This window comes from Leucopleurus acutus (assembly GCF_964270905.1).
Source record: "Leucopleurus acutus genome assembly, chromosome: 2".
Classification (NCBI taxonomy): Eukaryota; Metazoa; Chordata; class Mammalia; order Artiodactyla; family Delphinidae; genus Leucopleurus; species Leucopleurus acutus.
The window spans coordinates 193,096,831-193,113,687 of NC_139143.1; the positions used below are offsets into that span (position 1 = coordinate 193,096,831).

Sequence of the window (16,857 nt, forward strand, 5' to 3'; positions counted from 1 at the left end):
TCTCTGGCGCCCCCCACGGCCGCGCGCAGCAGGGCCCGCCGTCCCTTTAACGCGCGGCCCGAGGGGGCGGCGGCGGGGCGCACGGACGCGGCGGGCTTCGCGCCCTCCCTGCCTGCGTCCCGGGCCGGGGGCGCATGGGTGGCCGCGGGCGGCGGGGCAGCAGCCGTGGTGTGCGCGGGGCCGGGGCCGGGGCTGAGGCCGGCAGGGCGGGCGGGGCCGGAGCGGCCGGGCGGGGGCGCGGGGGCCTGGTCGCGGCTGGGCCGGGAGCGGCGCGCGGGCGGGGCGCGGGGCGGCGGCGGGGAGGCGCCCGCGTCCAAGGCCCGGGCCGGGCCTTAGCGCCGCGCCATGGCGGAGACCAAGATCATCTATCACATGGACGAGGAGGAGACGCCGTACCTGGTCAAGCTGCCCGTGGCGCCCGAGCGCGTCACGCTGGCCGACTTCAAGAACGTGCTCAGCAACCGGCCCGTGCACGCCTACAAATTCTTTTTCAAGTCCATGGACCAGGACTTCGGGTCAGTGGGCCACAGGGCCTGTGCGCGGGCGCGCGTGTGGGCACCTGTCTGCGCCAGGCAGGGCAGATCCTGGGGCTGTGACCCGGGCGGTGCCTCCCCGTGCCTGCGCGCCCCGGTGCGGTGTGTCCCACCTGTCTGTGCCCTGAGCAGGGGACGCCTGGGCCCCTGACTGCCTGCCCAGGAGCCTGAGAGCTCTGGACGGTGGGCAGGCGAGGGTCCTGGCTTCTCCACCTGCCCTGGATCCTGTCCTGAGTGTGACTTGCGGTGGAGGTCTGTAGTCCAGGTCGACCTCGAAAATACCACCTTGGCACCTGTCAGGCTTAGGGTCCTTTGCCCCCCTTATGTGGAGGTCAGATGCTTAGGGATGGCCTGGAGAGCTTGCGATTCATGGGGCTTGGGGTCAGAGGAGTGTCCGAGTGTTGGGAGGGGAGGGGTTGGGGTGGGGACAGGGTGCCGGCCACCCAGTGGGTTCCCTAGTTAGCATGGGGGAAATGAGGTGATCTGGGACAGGGGCACAGATCTGTCTGCTAGGGTCTGCAGACGTTTCTGGAGGCTCAGGATAGCCTCCTCCTGACCCCCTTCTCCCGGGCCCTCGGGACAGGGCAGAGGTCAAGGGTCACTGGGCAATGTGGGGCTTTATTCCACCCACCCCTGCCCCGGGGTTGCTGGCCACAGGGCTTCTGTCCCTGCTGAGCCACATGGCACTTGGGTTCCTGGGAGTGGCCCAGGCCAACTGCTGACTCGGGGCAGCTTCTGTGTCAGCGTCCGCATGTCTGCCCTTAGTGGTGGCTGTTCTGGCCGTGGGGACTTCCCGCTTGTGCTGGGCTGGGCCTCTGGAACGATGAGCGGTGAGCTGGAGGCTGGCTGTCCGCTTGAGGCCTGACCCGGCACAGCCACGGGTAACCTGAGTCCCCTGCTCAGCGGTGCTGGGGCGGGGGCGGGGGGGGGCACCCAGAGGCCTCGTGCGCGGAGCAGGTGTGCCTGGGTGCCCTCAGGCAGCCCGTGTCCTTGTCTGTGGCTGTGTCTCGGGACTTGGACATTGAGCCATTTCCTGGATTCTGTGGTTTGCATGGGCCTTGGGCAGGCCCAGGTCAGGTCAAGCTGAGGCTACTTTGTGGCCCTCAAGAAGGCCTGAGGGACATGTGGGCAGCTGGACTCTCATGCCTCCCCAGCACCAGGGAGAGGCAGAGAAGGGGGCATGTGCTCTTGGCAGCCTGCAGCCCTGCCGGGCTCGTGTTAGGAGCCACCCCCAGGCTGGGCTCCCCTGGGTAGGGCATTGATTTGGGGAGCCAGCCCTCGTTGGGTGATCTGCTACAGTCTCACTGCTCTGGGTCTGCTGTGCTTTGGCTGTGAGCACTGGGTATGTGAAAGGGTGCTTTTGTTTTTAACTTAGTTTATTATTTCAACAAAAATTACTGAAGTCACACATGCTCTGTCACAAACCAAAGCCAGCAGGGAATGTGAGGCACAGTGTGTGCCCAACCCCCTAGGTTGCTGCCCTTGGACCATGATCTGGGGTGCATCCTGAGGGCCCTGACCCTGGTCCTCCGTCTGGTAGCTGCTGAGCTGCAGAGACCCCTGCCCCCATCAAGGTGCACTCCCAGCAGAGGCTGGGCCTGCTGGAGGATTTGCAGGACCCATGGGTGCCCTGGCCTAGGAGGTCAGTGGGCAGGCAGATCTGGGTCTTGAAGCACAAGTAGGAGTTCTTCAGGTTGTCTCAGCATGACTGGGATGAGGGGGGAGAGAACAAGACCGGGCTAGTAGGCTGGGCTGGGACGGGGAGGGATTCGGGTGACTCTGGAAGGCGAAATGGGCAGACAGAGCAGGGGAGGCTCACCTTATTCCCCACCCCCGAGACCTCTGGTTTGTGGCCTGTTGGCCTCAGGGACCCTTGGAGAGGATCTGCCTCTTCCTCCCCTCCCCTGAGGTCTACCTACAGAGCTCCAAGTTTTATTTATTCTGTAGAATCATTTACTCAGTGTAATAAATTTCCTCTGGGAGGGGCTGAATAGTCACTCACACTTTAGTATAAATGAGAGCTGGAAGCTCACCCTAGATACCTAGTGGATGTAGCTGGAGGTTGGGGAAAGTGGGGGCAGGTCCTGGCTGGGCTGGGGCAGCAGCCCCCTCATAAGAGGGGTGGCCTCAGATTGGGGACTGTGAGGGCACCTGGTGAGCCTGGGCTTCCTGCCCCAACCCCTCAGCCCACTGTGGGCTGGGCCCTGAGTTCCTGGGGCCTCTGTTCCTGGCCACGGCTGGCCAGGAAGGGAACCCCTTCCCTTACTAAGTCTAAGGTGTGGCCACCGCCCCATGCTCTGGGCCGGGTCCCACTCCCCACGGGCATCTTTGGCCAAGTGGGTGGCGAGTCCTGCACCCACCTCCCACTTTTCCCATGCAGGTCACAGCTTTTGTGTCCCAGCGAAGCTGGGGAGGGTCTCTGGGCTTGTGCTCGGCTGGCCTGGAAGTGCCAGGCATTGGGTTTGGTGAGCGGCAGTGCAGGGAGACGTCTGGGCCCAGCCTTTGGGCTGAGTGGCAGAGGGTGAGGGTGTCTGGCTCACAGGTTTCTGCTGCCAGGGCTGCCTTGCCGATTCCAGGCCTGGCTGGACTTGGCAGTGGCCCTGGCCCCTGCATCTCTGCGCCAGGAGCTCCGGTCTGTGGGGCCATCTGTCTGTGGGCCCTGGGGGGTGCAGTGGGGGGCTGCGCTTGGCCTGGCGCAGGCTGCCCGAGCTCCCACTCTGCCCACCATCTGGGGTCAGTGCCCCTAGTGGTGTTGGGAGAGTCTAGATGGGTCACCCCCCGGAGCTTGTGGCAGGGCTTGGAGGACTTGGATCCACTCACCCCGAGGCCTGCAGAGCCTGGGCCTGGGCAGGAGGCAGTGAGGGGACAGAGGAAGGCTCTGGGGGAGCTGAGGACCCCGACCCATGGGGGAACACTGTGCCTCTGGGGACATAGTTGGGGCCATCCCACTGGGCCTCTGGGAGCCCAGGGGTCCCCCTGGGCCCCTGGCTCAGCTCCAAGGGCCCCGCTCTGAGCAGATTCCTTGGCGGGGCGAGTCTGCAGGGGTAGCGGGCGGGGCTGGGCAGCCCAAGTTCTAGGGTAACTGGGATTTCGCCAGGAATCCTGAGGTTGTGGGCAAGAGGCCAATGGGGGTGCCCCTGGGTGGCCACCACAAGGTTCAGTGTCTTCACTGACCACTGCTCCTGAGGTCTACTCTCAGACCTCAGGGGAGCCCTGGGGTTGTGTGGGGGGCATTTCCCCAGGCTTGGCCAAGGCCTCCCCCAACCCCACCCCCGACCTCGTCCCTATCCCTGGTCATCGCCGGGGGTGGGCAGCGTGTGCCCCTGTGCCCTTTGTCCTGGGGGCTGGGGCACATGCCCCTCCCTCCCTGCTGTCCCGGCCTAGCTGCCCCTCAGCGCCCCAACGCCCGGTGGAGGGCAGGATGCTCCGTAGTGCAGGCTGCAAGGTGTGTGTTTCGCAGGCTGGAGAGGGCCAGGGAAGCAGCGCCTCTGGGCCCTGGGAGGGGCGTTCGTGTGTGGGTGGGCTACATGGGGGCCTCAGGCAGCCCCGGGCGGCGGGTCACCTGGAGGCTCTGGCCGTGTGGGCACTCAGCATGCCCCTGGGCCCCTCTGCCTGGGGTGTCCACCTCTGGGGGAGCCAGGCAGGCCCCGTGGTGTGAGTCAGAAAGGGCGAGGGCGGGGGCGGGGGGGCGGCAGGGGAGGCCGCCGGCCGGGCCACCGGGGCTGTGAAGTGGGAGCCAGGTCCCTCCCATGTCTCTGTCACCGCAGTCACTCAGAGACCGTGCTTGGGGCCTGCTGGGCCCCCGGGAGGGCTTGCTGCAGCCCCGTCTGTTGGCTGCAGCTGGCAGAACCACAAGTGTCCCCAGGCCACCGCAGGTCTTCCTGGGGTGACAAACTTCTGTGTGGCCTCCTTGACTAAATCTTGGGCTGGGTCTCGGCCTCCCCAGAGCTCAGCTCTGCTGGACTGTGATGTGTGAGTGGGGGCCACAAACACAGTGTCTGCCCCTCACTGGGGAGAGGGGGCGTCCTGAGAAATGACTCTTTCTGTCCCTTGTTCTGTCCACCTCATCTGTACCTGTGTGGCTGGCCCTGGGATGCCACACAGGCACAGAACGGGGGGGGGGTCACCGAAGGACCCTGGCGGGGTGCCCCCTCCCTCCCAGGCTGGCCCGTCTCCTCTGTCCACTCTGCCCTGAGGTCTTGGGCCCTCTCCTGGTGGGTGGGGTGGACTGGAGCCTTGCTCTCTGGATGGGAGCGTCCTGTGCCACCTGTTGCTGCCAAGGACTAGCCGAGTCGCGGTGTCTGTGCCCAGCGGGCCACAAGGCCGCTTCCTGCCTGGTCTCCCGGCTCCTGTTTCTGCACTGGGCCCAAGCCCAAGTGTAGGAACCTGCCACGCTGGGCAGGGCTGGCCTTCAGGGGGCAGGGCCTCGGGGCCCCTCCTGCCACAGGCCCCGCCCTGCCTGCCCTGCTCTCCGGGCCTCCGGGCCACCGGGGAGGCCGCAGTGTGGGATGTGTCTGGGCCACAGCACTGCCCGCCCTGCCCCGTGGCCCTTCCCCTGCTGCCCTCCTCACCCTTTTGAACCTGACACCTGGACCTCCCCAACCAGTTTCTGGCCCCAGGGTCATTGGCCTCCTTCCCAGTTAGCATTGCCGGGCCCTCGGCGACCTGCCTCTCCCACCCCACCCCAAGTCCCCCTGATTGGGGGCGGCATTAAGGGATAGGCCAGGGCTAGCCGCTGGGCAGTGGTATGGCTGGTGGCGCTCGCTGCCCTCCAGGGCCTGAGGCTTCTCTGTGGCCCCAGCTGGCCCTGAGCTTGGCTGCCCTTCCAGGTCTCGAGTTGGGCTGGTGCCGTGAGTGGGGGTCTGTTTTTGTCTCCCTGGCTGGGCCGATGGGCCGGGGGGGCGGCCGCCTGCCCTTGGAGTGTGTGCGTGTCGGTCTGTGTGTTGTGCCCTCTCGACCTGCCCGCATCTGTGCTGAGGCCTGCTGTGAACCAGGCCCTGTTCTAGGCTGGCAGGGTGGGCTCTGCCCTCACCATGCACAGGCCGGGGGGGCACGGAGGCGCAGAGCAAGGCAGATACGCGCATTTTAGGGCCGTTCAGGCAGTGACCCTTGGTGCTGGGAGTGTCTGGGTCCCCTTGGACCTGGACCCTGGAAGGGGCCCTTGGAAGGGTGGTAAAGGTTCCTGGGAAGGGAGGTGCCGGGTGCGGGCATCCGCACAGGCTGACATCTGCGCGTGTGGCTGGACGCCCCGTGTGGCCTGCACCCCAGACAAGCTGGGGCCCCTCGTCCAGAGCCCAGTGCTGGGCTGGGCCCCACTGCAGTGGCCTCACGGCTGCATCTGCCTGCAGGGTTGTGAAGGAGGAGATCTCCGACGACAATGCTAGGCTGCCCTGCTTCAACGGCCGCGTGGTCTCCTGGGTGAGTCCACGGGGTGCTGGCAGAGGGCCCTGGGCTGGTGGGAGTGGAGGAGGCTGGTCACCTGTGCCCCGGTGCCCTGCCAAGGCTCGCCTGGAAGCCGGTCCCTGAGCCCTGCTCTCCTCCGCAGCTGGTCCTGGCTGAGGGCACACACTCGGATGCAGGGTCTCAGGGCACTGACGGCCACGCAGACCTGCCTCCGCCTCTCGAGCGGACAGGCGGCATCGGGGACTCCCGGCCCCCCTCCTTCCAGTAAGGACTCTGAGGGGTGGCGCTGAGCCCAGTGGTTCTGAGGGGCCTGTGTCCTGCCAGGCCTCTTAGGGGTGGGGAGGGGCAGGTCCCTGAGCAGGGACCCACGGTCAGTAGGCGCTGGTCAGCAGAGGAGGGGCGGGCGGAGAGGCCTGGAGTGGGCCAGCGGGTGGATGGGGGCCCCTGCTGGAGTCGGGGTCCCACCAGACGAGGGCAGCAGAGAAGCTGAGAGGGCGTTCGAGGCGTGAGTGGCCCGGCCGCCCCAGCCCAGCCCCCCTCGTCGGCACAGCCCGAATGTGGCCGGCAGCCGAGATGGGATGGACAACGAGACCGGCACGGAGTCCCTGGTCAGCCACCGGCGGGAGCGAGCCCGACGCCGGAACCGCGAGGAGGGTAACGAGGCCACACCCTTGACCTCCCCGGGACCCCATGGGCGCCCCAAGCCCCTGCTGACCCCCAGGTACTGCCCTGTCCAGCGGGGGTCCCTTGGCAGAGGTTCCAGGACCCTAGTGGCCCCCCCAGCAACCCAGCGGTCACCCTGCCAGCTCCCAGGTCAACAGGTGCTCTAGGCTGCAGGGCCGCCCGTGACCTCCAGGGGACCCCACAACCAGCCCCCCTCCCTGCTGTCCCCATAGCCGCCCGGACCAACGGGCACCCAAGGGGGGACCGGCGGCGGGACCTAGGGCTGCCCCCCGACAGCGCGTCCACCGTGCTGAGCAGTGAACTTGAGTCCAGCAGCTTCATCGACTCGGAGGAGGACGACAACACCAGCCGGTGGGCGAGGGCTGGGGTGCGCAGCGGGGCGGGGCGTGTGCGCAGGGTGTGTCCGCGTGCATGTGCACGTGTGGGCAGGGGGCCCTGCTGGTGGCTCGCTGTCTTGCGGGGGCGGCTTTCCCCAGGTCTGGCCCCGCCCCCGCCCCTCTGGCCTCAGTTTCCTCTGCTGCGTGGGGGAGGGGTGGCCAGGCCCTGACTCTGCGCCGACCGCCCCCACCCCCACCCCCCACCCCCCACCCCCCACGCCCCGACCCCGCCAGGCTGAGCAGCTCCACGGAGCAGAGCACCTCCTCCCGGCTCATCCGGAAGCACAAGCGCCGGCGGCGGAAGCAGCGCCTGCGGCAGACAGACCGGGTAGGTGTGGAGGCCCGAGCGGGCAGGTGGGTCCCAGCCGCGGTCCCACCCGCAGCCCCTCACCTGGCGCCCCCCGCAGGCCTCCTCCTTCAGCAGCATCACGGACTCCACCATGTCCCTGAATATCATCACCGTCACGCTCAACATGGGTGAGGCCTCGGCGGGGCAGGTCCTCGGGCCTGGCACGGGGGTCCTCGGGTGGGGGGCACCTGCTCACCCCCCCTCTCTGCAGAGAGGCACCACTTCCTGGGCATCAGCATCGTGGGCCAGAGCAATGACCGCGGCGACGGCGGCATCTACATCGGCTCCATCATGAAGGGCGGCGCCGTGGCTGCCGACGGCCGCATCGAGCCGGGTGACATGCTGCTGCAGGTGCGGGGCCGGGGGAGCCACTGGGGGGCCGGGGGGCCGGCACCCGCACACACCGCGCTGACCCCTCGTCCCCAGGTGAACGACGTCAACTTTGAGAACATGAGCAACGACGACGCGGTGCGGGTCCTGCGGGAGATCGTGTCCCAGACAGGGTGAGGCGCGGGGCGGGCGGGGCAGGGGCTGAGAGTTGGGGGGTCCCCCCGGGGCCTCGCCGTGTGACCCGCCCTCCCCGCAGGCCCATCAGCCTCACTGTGGCCAAGTGCTGGGACCCGACGCCCCGCAGCTACTTCACCATCCCGAGGGGTGAGTGACCCCACGGGGCCAGCGGGGCGGGGGCGGGGGGTGCCCAGCGCGGCCTGAAGGTCCTCTCTCCTCTGCGCCCCTGTGCTCTGCTCTCTCTCCCGCCGTCCGTCCGTCCGTCCGTCTGTTGCCGCGCGGTGGCCGCCCAGCTGACCCCGTTCGGCCCATTGACCCGGCCGCCTGGCTGTCGCACACGGCGGCGCTGACCGGAGCCCTGCCCCGCTACGGTACGAGCCCCTGCTCCAGCGCCGTCACGCGCACCAGCACCTCCTCACTAACCAGCTCGGTGCCCGGCGCTCCGCGTAAGTGGTGGCTCACGAGACCAGGGAACTGAGGCCCCAGGCGAGGGCCTGGCCGCGGCGCCCCGGATGGGGATGGTCGGTTGCACCCAAGGCCCAGCCCATGCCAGGGTCCGGCAGTCAGATGCAGCGCCCACAGGGCTCTGCCCTCCTCCCAGCCTCTGTTCACGTGGTGGAGATGGAAGATGCCTGGAGGGGCCCCGGCCAGCCCAGGGGTCTGCCTGCGGGGCGGGGCGGGGCGGGGAGGGGCGGCTGTCTGAGCAGGGCCCTCACCTGGCTTTCCTGCCACTAACATGACTAATAGCCCCGAGCTCGCGGGGGAGGGGGTTGAAGAGGCCCGATCTCCGCCCGTGGGGTCCTCGTCCTGGTTGGACCCCAGATTCTGATGAAGCGCCTGCAGGGTAGGCGACGAAGGTCCAGCCCCCGCCCACCCCCATGTGCCGGCTCCCTGACCCTCGGAGCTGTCAAGCAGTGGGGCTGGACCCCCCAGTCACTGGGCCAGCAGTCTGGTCTCTGAGGGGGTGCGGCAGGTGGGGCCTGGGGTCCATTCTGACCCCCGCCCTGTCTGTCAGCCACTCGGGCTGAGGAGGAGGCCGTGCCTTGCAGAGCTGGAGGAGGTGCCGCTGACGGTGAAGAGTGACATGGGCGCTGTCGTCCGGGTCATGCAGCTGCCGGACTCAGGCCTGGAGATCCGCGACCGCATGTGGCTCAAGATCACCATCGCCAACGCCGTCATTGGTGAGGGTCCCACGGCCAGCAGAGGGGGCGGGGCGGGGCGGCCCCGGGCCCCTGCCTGACGGCCACCCATCACACCAGGGGCGGACGTGGTGGACTGGCTGTACACGCACCTGGAGGGCTTCCGTGAGCGGCGGGAGGCGCGCAGGTACGCCAGCAGCATGCTGAAGCGCGGCTTCCTGCGGCACACGGTGAACAAGATCACCTTCTCCGAGCAGTGCTACTACGTCTTCGGGGACCTGTGCAGCAGTGAGTAGGGGCTGCGGGGCGGGGTCCCCAGAGGGCCCGCCCACCCCGCCCCGCGCCCACCCCCGCCCCGCGCCACCCACCCCCCTCACCCCCGCCTACCCCTTCGCAGACTTCGCGGCGCTGAACCTCAACAGCGGCTCCAGCGGGGCCTCGGATCAGGACACGCTGGCCCCGCTGCCCCACCCGGCCGCCCCCTGGCCCCTGGGGCAGGGCTACCCCTACCAGTACCCGGGGCCCCCGCCCTGCTTCCCGCCCGCGTACCAGGACCCCGGCTTCGGCTACGGCAGCGGCAGTGCTGGCAGTCAGCAGAGTGAAGGTGAGGGCCTCCCGCCCGGCCGCCACACCTTCCCCACCGCCTAGCTCTGCCCTGTGTGCCGGTTCCTCCACCCTGTGCGCTCCCATCCGCTCTGTGCTTGGGCCCTGGGTGGCTCCTTCTAGAAGGGGCGAGTGGTCGAAGAGGGGCCAGAGAGAAGAACCCGGAGGCTTCAGGGGTTGCGTGTGGGGGCCGGTGCTCCAGCCGTGGCAGAGGCCAGAGGTGGTGTGGGAAGGATGGGGGCGTCGGGGTGTGGTGGCCCGGGTGGGGGAGTGGCATGGGGACCCCAGGACACAGTGGAGGACAGAGACTTCCGCCTTCCACCTGCAGCCGGAGGTGACAGTTTCATAGACGGCGCAGCCCGATGCTGGGATGTGTGGGGCAGCTGAGCGGGAAGCTTGGGGTGTCCCTGAGGAGGGGACCTGTTGGAAGTGTCCCGAGGCTCAGTGGGGTCAGTGAGGTCCATGGGCCCGTGCCCCCAGCGTCTGGGGAGAGGTCTGGTGGCTGGCCCGGTGGACCCAGAAAGGGACGGGGAGACAGGAGAGTGGATCGGAGGATAGTGGTGTCTGAGGGGAAGCCGTGTTGGGCACCTGTGGACCCTGGACAGGCCCAGCCGGTGGGGTCACACCCTGGTAGCAGGGTGTGGGTGCCCAGCCGGGCCTGCTCTGTAACTCATCTATCCCTTGCTTTGTGCTGGGCAAGCCTTAGACTGAAGGACTAGCGGAACGGACCCTCGGGGCCGGTAAGCCAGGGTCCTGCCCGGCGTCCCTCCCGGCACATCCCCAGCCAGTGGGCGTCTTCAGGTTCCCGACACTTCCTGAGCCGAGGAGGGGCTGAGCCGAGTGGCCAGCCAGGGCTCCAGGGTCAGACGAAAGGCGGGTCTTGGGTGGGGAGCCCAAGATGGCCGGCAGGTGCGCCAAGCACACACGGCCTTCTCTGGGCCTCGGTTTCTCAGCTGCAAGACCAGGCCCTCGGTCCAGGCACTGGGGTGAGGAGTGGGGGCACTGAGCTGGCCCTGGTGTCCCTGCCTGTCTGCCACTGCCCCCCCGCGCCCCCCCCCCCCCGGCCTGCTGCAGCTGCTCTTGCTTTCCTGGGCGGGGCCGGCCCAGCCCTTGTGTCTGCATGGCTCCCCCCTCCACCTGCACCCCGGCTCAGGACCACCAGGCTCTGCCCCTGGTTGTCCTCGCAATGGCCGGCCATCTTGGAAGAGGCAAGGCCCGGCACTGACCGTCCCATTCCTCTCCCCCCTTCTTGACCCCAGGAAGCAAAAGCAGTGGGTCCACCCGGAGCGCTGGCGGGAGCAGCCGTCGGGCCCTGGGGCGCGAGAAGGAGAGCCGGTCGGCTGGAGCTGGGGGCAGTGGCAGCGAGTCGGACCACACAGTGCCAAGCGGGGTGGGCAGCGGCGGCTGGCGGGAGCGTCCTGCTGGCCAGCTCAGCCGTGGCAGCAGCCCGCGCAGCCAGGCCTCGGCCGCCGCCCCAGGGCTCCCCCCGCTGCACCCCCTGACAAAGGCGTACTCGGTGGTGGGCGGGCCGCCTGGGGGGCCGCCTGTCCGGGAGCTGGCCGCTGTCCCCCCAGAGCTGACAGGCAGCCGCCAGTCCTTCCAGAAGGCCATGGGGAACCCCTGTGAGTTCTTTGTCGATATCATGTGACCAAGGAGAGAGTGCTTCCGGCCTGGCCACTGCTTCCAGCCAGTGGTCCTGCTGCCCCTGCAGGAGGGGCTGCACCTGGAGCTTGTGTGGCCTTCGTGGCCTTCCTGGGCCAGACCAGCCTGTGCTTCGTGCCATGGGGTCTGGGCCTGGCCAGAGTGGCAGCAGGCTGGAGGAGAGGGGCTGAGGGTAGGCCAGGCCACCGTAACCTGGATGGCAGCCCGTCCTCCTGGCCAGAGCAGCTGTGTCTGTGCAGACCCTGGTGGGGGGGCCTCCATCTCCCTGTGCTCAGGCAGGTCTGACCTGCCCGCCTTGGCGTGTGCCTCAGGGACCCGCACTTGCCCACAGTGCTGTGCACGGGGCCTCAGGTTGAGCTGAGAGGTGGCCGCTAGGCCTGGGCCCCCCTCTTCACCCGGTTCACAGGCCCCACCCCCCATCCCGCCCAGGCCGGGGTGGGGGGCCCTCTCGGGGGTAGGGTCCTAGCCCCGAGGCCTCTCTCTGGCTGCCCAGGGTAGGGATCTAATTTATTTATTTATTGCCTGGTCTGTGTGCTCCACGGGGTGGCGGCCAAGTCAGCTGTCCCCCACTCCCAGCCACTGGAGCAGAGTTTCATGTGTTCACCCCCACCCCGCAGGGACACACGGTGTGTCTGAAGGTGTGCGGGAGAACGGTGAGGGAGAGATGGCAGGAGAGGGAAGGTGACACTGAGGGCAAGGGCCACAGATGCACACAGCTGCTGCCAGGGCGGGGTCTGGGGCAGAGGGCGTGGCCAGTTCGCCCCTCCCCGCGGTCCTGGGGTGGCCGCCCACGCACGCACACACGCACGCACGCACGCTGCTCCCTCCGTCCAGCGTCGCTGGCCTGCACATGTCTGCACTGCAGATACTGTGTGGAGCTGGAGCGTCGTCCAGGTAGTTAATAGAGCTGCTTCTGTGTAAATGCTATTTTAAACACTAAAAAGCATTTAATTTTATGGGACCGACGTGTGATCTGTGTCTCTTTTTAACCACTTTAGGAGATTGGGGTGCAGGGGCCGGGTCAGCTTCCCCAGGGTCCGTCCGAGAGCTGACCCAGGACTGGCTAGGTGCTGTCCTCTGGGTGCCAGCTCAGCGACAAGGCCCTGGCCGCAGCAGTCCTGGCGGGCGGTCTTCTGTCTGTGGTGCTGGCTCCTGGCTCCGGTGGGGGGTGCGGGGGGTGGAGGGTGGGGTGGGGTGGGGTGGGGTGGGTCGTCCTTGCGGCTGGTGCTGGGCTTGGTGCTGACCCCCGACCCTGGCCGGGCTCTGTCCGCGGTGCTGGAGGGGACTGACCACATTCTACTGGCTCGCTGGCCAGGGAGAGAAGGAAGCTGGGTGCCCCCTCCTTCCTGAGCGGGTCTCTGCCCTGCACTGAGGCCCACAGTCAGGCACACACCCCTGCAGAGGGGTCAAGAAAGCCCCACCGCACCCACCAACCTCCCACTCTTACGATTCTTGGACAGGATGCTGGGTGGGGGCCCCAGACTGGGCCCAGCCAGGCAAGTGGTATCCAGCTTTGCCTTCACATGGTTTGGCTGGGGGCTTTCCTGTGCGCTCAGCCTGGGCTACGGGGGGCCCCGAGGAAGCCTCCATGGGCTTCTGTCTGGAACAGTGGCGCTGGGTCACCTGTGCAGGCCAGGGCTTGGCTGGGGCAGGGACAGAGCCTGCCTCTGGGGCCCCAGGGGTTGAGATCCCACGGAGCTGAGGCCCCTTATGCACTCTGGAGGTCACTGTGGGGTCAAGGTCAGCAGAATGTAGGGCTGGGGAGTCACAGCGGAGTTGGGGCATAGTCTGTAGGTTGCTGCATATGGACTTGGTCTGGGGGCACCTTGACTAGGTATGAGTTCACTGGGGTGAGGTCACTGGGTCAGGGGTCGCTTGTTTTCTCCCTGAGTCTCCTCCCCGCCCCCACTGCTGCCTCGCCCTCTGGCATCGCCAGGATCCCCTCCCAGGAAGAACTCAGGGGTGTTGAGGTCCGGCCGCCACAGCAGCAGGTAGCACTTAGGCAGGTGGGAGGTGCCCAGGATGCCCAGCACACAGAAGAGGATGGCGCCCATCTGCACGGCAGGCGGGGAGACCGCGTGCACGTCGGCAAAGGGGGACGAAGGAGACCCAGGTGATGAAGTAGACCAGCATGGCAGAGGTCAGGCCGCAGGCACCGTTGTAGCCCCCGGGCTGGCTCTTTACTGGGAAGGTGCCCAGGAAGCAGAGGAAAGCCAGCGTGGCGTTGGTGGCGTGCACCAGGCCGAAGCTGACCCAGGAGCGCACGTGGCAGTGCACCAGCGCCTCCGTGGGCGGCACTTGCCAGCCTGTCGGCACCTCCGGCGGGAAGATACCAGCCAGCACCCCACAGGCGGCTGCAAAGCCGGTCTGCCCAGCTCGGCTGCAGCTCTGACCCCACGAAGATCTCAGCCGCCTGCAGGAAGGGTGTGCTCCAGCAGCCGGTGAGCAGGAGGTGGTGCAGCGGCGGCTGGGCCAGGCAGCTGGCAGGGCTGGGCCGGCCGGGAAACAGGAGGACGCTGAGGCAGACGAGGCCCAGGCAGAGCAGGCCTGTGGCCCCCCACCCGAGGCCTGAACCATGGGCTGTGCCGGCGCCAGATGAAGAGTCCCAGGGCTGCCAGCACCAGGCCCAGAGCCGGGCCCAGAGCAGAAGCAGCCCCAGGAACTTGGGCCGGCGGGGGAGGCACCGGTGCTCCAGTCCGGGGACCTGTGGTCCTGGTCACACTTGCTGCAGAGGGCAGGGGGAGGAGAGGGGGGTGCTGGGGGCCGTCGGCTTCCCCCAGCCTCGCCCCTGCCACGGCCTCTGGCCTCAGAGCCAGGCCTGTGTCCCCGACCCTGCGGGGACCCTCCCTCGCTCGTGCGACAGCGTGGGAAGGCCCCCCGGAGGGCTCACCTGGGTTGCGCTGGTAGTTGCCTGCTTTGCAGTCGGTACCGTCGTAACAGCAGGAGTGGAAGCCCTTAACGCGGTGTACCTGGCCCTCCTTGCACTGCCACGAGCACTGGGGCACGGGCTCCGGGCACGGGCTCCTGGCACGGGCCCCGGGGCTCAGGCTCCGCACGGCTGGCTGCAGCTGCCCGAGCCCTGGGGGCCGCCCCGCTCCCTCAGGCAGGGCTGGCGCTCACCTGGTTTCCCTGCGCGTGCCACCTCACCTGGGAGTGCCAGAGCTGCAGGCTGCCATTGAAGGTGCCCACGGTGCGCAGTGTGGGCGTCCGGTCCCACCGTACCCACAGCTTCAGGTCATGATTCACGTCCACGTTCCCGTTGGTGTCAAACCGCAGGCTCAGGTTGTGCGTGTTCTCCGGGTGCTGGCGGGGGGTGGGCGGGGGGGCGGGGAGCCCCCCCAGCCCAGACCTGCTCCCACTGTCCCTCCTCCCTGGTGGCGCTGGTGGCACAGCTCCCGTGCCCTCACCTGCCAGGGCCGCACGGGCTCCCGCACAGGGCAGCCCGAGGTGTCGCAGAGCAGCGTGTTATGGAGCGCCTGGGCCAAGCTGTACACGGCTGCGAGGGCACGAAGGTCTGGCGGTGCAGCAGTCCGTCAGTCACGTTCTCCAGGGTGATGCAGTCACACTGGGGGCAGCGCGGCCCCACCACGTGCTCCTCCAGGCCTGGCTGCCCTGCGTCCAGCGAGGCGCAGTAGGCGGGGTCCGCGGCCAGGGCCAGGCACGTCTGCACGTAGGACGGGAACTCGGGCATCTGGGCGCCCTGACGCGGGACGCCGAGCACGGTGCCCACCCGGTCCATGCTGGGCAGCGTCATGACCAGGTTTGAGGGCAGCCAGGCCTCGCTGGCCACCCACATCTTGGGCGAGAGCCTGTAGCGGATGCTGTAGCTGAAGAGGGTGCGGGCAGCGCAGGCAGAGAACACCTCACCACCTGCGCGCTGCTCTGGTTCACCCGGCGTGGCAGGCCCTGCACGGAGCCCAGCCGCGGGCTGCCGGCTCTGGGCAGTGGCACCCGGCCCTCGCGCGCGATGCAAGTGCCCTTGGCGTCGGCCAGGCCGGAGAAGAGGCACAGGCCCTGCCAGCTGTACTCGTCTTCGCTGCCCACGGCGGCCACCCAGCTCCAGTGCAGCTCCCGCAGCAGCTCCACCACGGCCGCCACCTGCCCGCGTCGCTGGGCACCGTGTGGAGGAAGGACGGGAACGTCTCACGGCTGCTCAGCCAGTCCGTGCTGGCGCCGTAGCTGACCTGCGGGTCCAAGGCAGCTCCTGACGCAGGGGCTCCCGAGGCGGGCAGGAGGGGGGACGCGGGCTGGGGGGTGCACGTGCGGCATGAGGAAGAAGCTGGTGACCAGGGCGACCTCGAAGGAGTGGGGCCCGATGATGGCCAGCACGTGGGGCTGGTACTGCATATAATCGCAGTAGGCGGCGACGCTGCAGCTGCCGGCCTTGGCCATGAGCACCAAGCTGGGCTTCACGGCGACCACGGGCTCCCAGCACGTGTCGAAGAAGTTGTAGCCCAGGCGCAGCCCCGGGGATCAGGGTGGACCCGCTGTTGATCTTCTCCATGGCCATCGTCGTGGCCAGCGCCCAGAGCAGCCCAGGGGACGAGAGCATCCTCAGCTGAGCCCAGGGGGGCAGAGCCCCCCAGCACGTAGTCCCCTGGCCAGCTGAGCTGCCGGGACAGGCACAGCGGGGCCCCTGCCCCGACGCCCAGGACAGCCGCGAGGCCCAGGAGAGCCAGGCCTGGCATGGCAGGTGGCAGCTTCCAGCAGGGACAGCAAGTGGGCAGACTGACCAGGGCGCCAGATATGGGGAGTCGGGGCGCGGAGGGGCAGACGATTTGTTTAGCAAAGCGCTTGCCTGTCCTCACCTGCCAGCTCGGGGCCCTGGAGATGTCCTCCATCTCCTGGGCCCCACAGGTGTGTTCACATTGGACTCATCCTGATGCCAGCACTAGGCTCTCTGGCTGACAGTGACCCGGGCAGGCAGGCTTTGGGCAGCCGCTGACTGTGACCTTGCTACCTGCCTGTGCCCAAGCCCCTGGTACCCACCTATTCCTGGAGAGGGGTCACCCTGTACCCGTCTGCCAGAGGGGCCTGGATTCTCTGGCTGCCTGTGAGACAGGCTTGGAGGTGCCAATGCCCCAGGGAGTGGGCACAGAAACACTCCCTCCAGCCCTGGGGAGGCACTGTCGGCAGTCGGGGTGGGAGACTGCAGGGGTGGCTCCCTCGGCAGGCCCAGGGGCAGCCTGGGGGTGTGTGTCCCACAGCCCTGCAGGCCAGCCAGGAGGACAGTGGGTGGCCGGATGGCCCGCTCCCACCCCGTGGCTAGGGTGGGGAGGGTCCCGAGGGGGAGGCCGTGGGCTCTCGGCCTGCCTGGGGACAGTGCACCTTGAGGCTCTAAGGCCTAGAAGCTGCGGGGCCCCGTGGCTAGCCGTGCTCACACCGGCCTGGGCCCTGCCTGCGCGGGCCAGGCTCACAGCTGGGCCCGAGGAGCGGCATGCAAGCGAGGGAGGAAATGCTGTAACCAAGCAGGCTGCTGCAGCCAGGTCAGCCCCAGGGTGTGCCAGGGGCCTGGGGGCCAGGCCAGCAGCTCCCGCTTAGCCTCTGGGTGCCTGAGGACCCGTCTCCCCCAGTCTGGGGCTGGGGGCCTCACTGACACC

The 16,857-nt window shown here is 68.2% G+C and overlaps 2 protein-coding genes across 4 annotated transcripts; one reads left to right on the forward strand and one right to left on the reverse strand.

Moving 5' to 3' along the window:
- The first annotated feature begins 259 nt into the window (after positions 1-259).
- DVL1 (dishevelled segment polarity protein 1) lies at positions 260-12,186 on the forward strand. 3 transcript variants are annotated; one of them, XM_082862488.1, is made up of 16 exons: positions 260-515; positions 5,882-5,951; positions 6,079-6,200; positions 6,487-6,590; positions 6,833-6,971; positions 7,232-7,325; positions 7,405-7,474; positions 7,558-7,697; positions 7,773-7,849; positions 7,933-8,000; positions 8,147-8,299; positions 8,903-9,034; positions 9,113-9,280; positions 9,390-9,596; positions 10,296-10,335; positions 10,855-10,919. In XM_082862488.1, exons 1-15 carry the CDS (start codon positions 346-348, stop codon positions 10,304-10,306), a joined length of 1,725 nt encoding a protein of 574 aa, XP_082718614.1. In that variant the 5' UTR covers positions 260-345; the 3' UTR covers positions 10,307-10,335; positions 10,855-10,919. The 3 variants fall into 3 exon arrangements, with proteins under 3 accessions (XP_082718614.1, XP_082718612.1, XP_082718613.1); XM_082862486.1 differs by lacking the exon at positions 10,296-10,335 and having other exon boundaries at positions 10,855-12,186; XM_082862487.1 differs by lacking the exon at positions 10,296-10,335 and having other exon boundaries at positions 8,147-8,224; positions 10,855-12,186.
- A 927-nt stretch (positions 12,187-13,113) lies between these two features.
- On the reverse strand, positions 13,114-15,945 carry TAS1R3 (taste 1 receptor member 3; the record flags this gene model as incomplete). Its single annotated transcript, XM_082860371.1, is given in 14 exon segments — positions 13,114-13,351; positions 13,353-13,586; positions 13,588-13,813; positions 13,816-13,833; positions 13,836-13,982; positions 14,148-14,325; positions 14,378-14,560; positions 14,665-14,765; positions 14,768-15,121; positions 15,124-15,360; positions 15,363-15,441; positions 15,518-15,727; positions 15,729-15,804; positions 15,806-15,945. Coding segments are annotated over 14 exon segments (2,421 nt in total).
- Between the last annotated feature and the right edge of the window lie 912 nt (positions 15,946-16,857).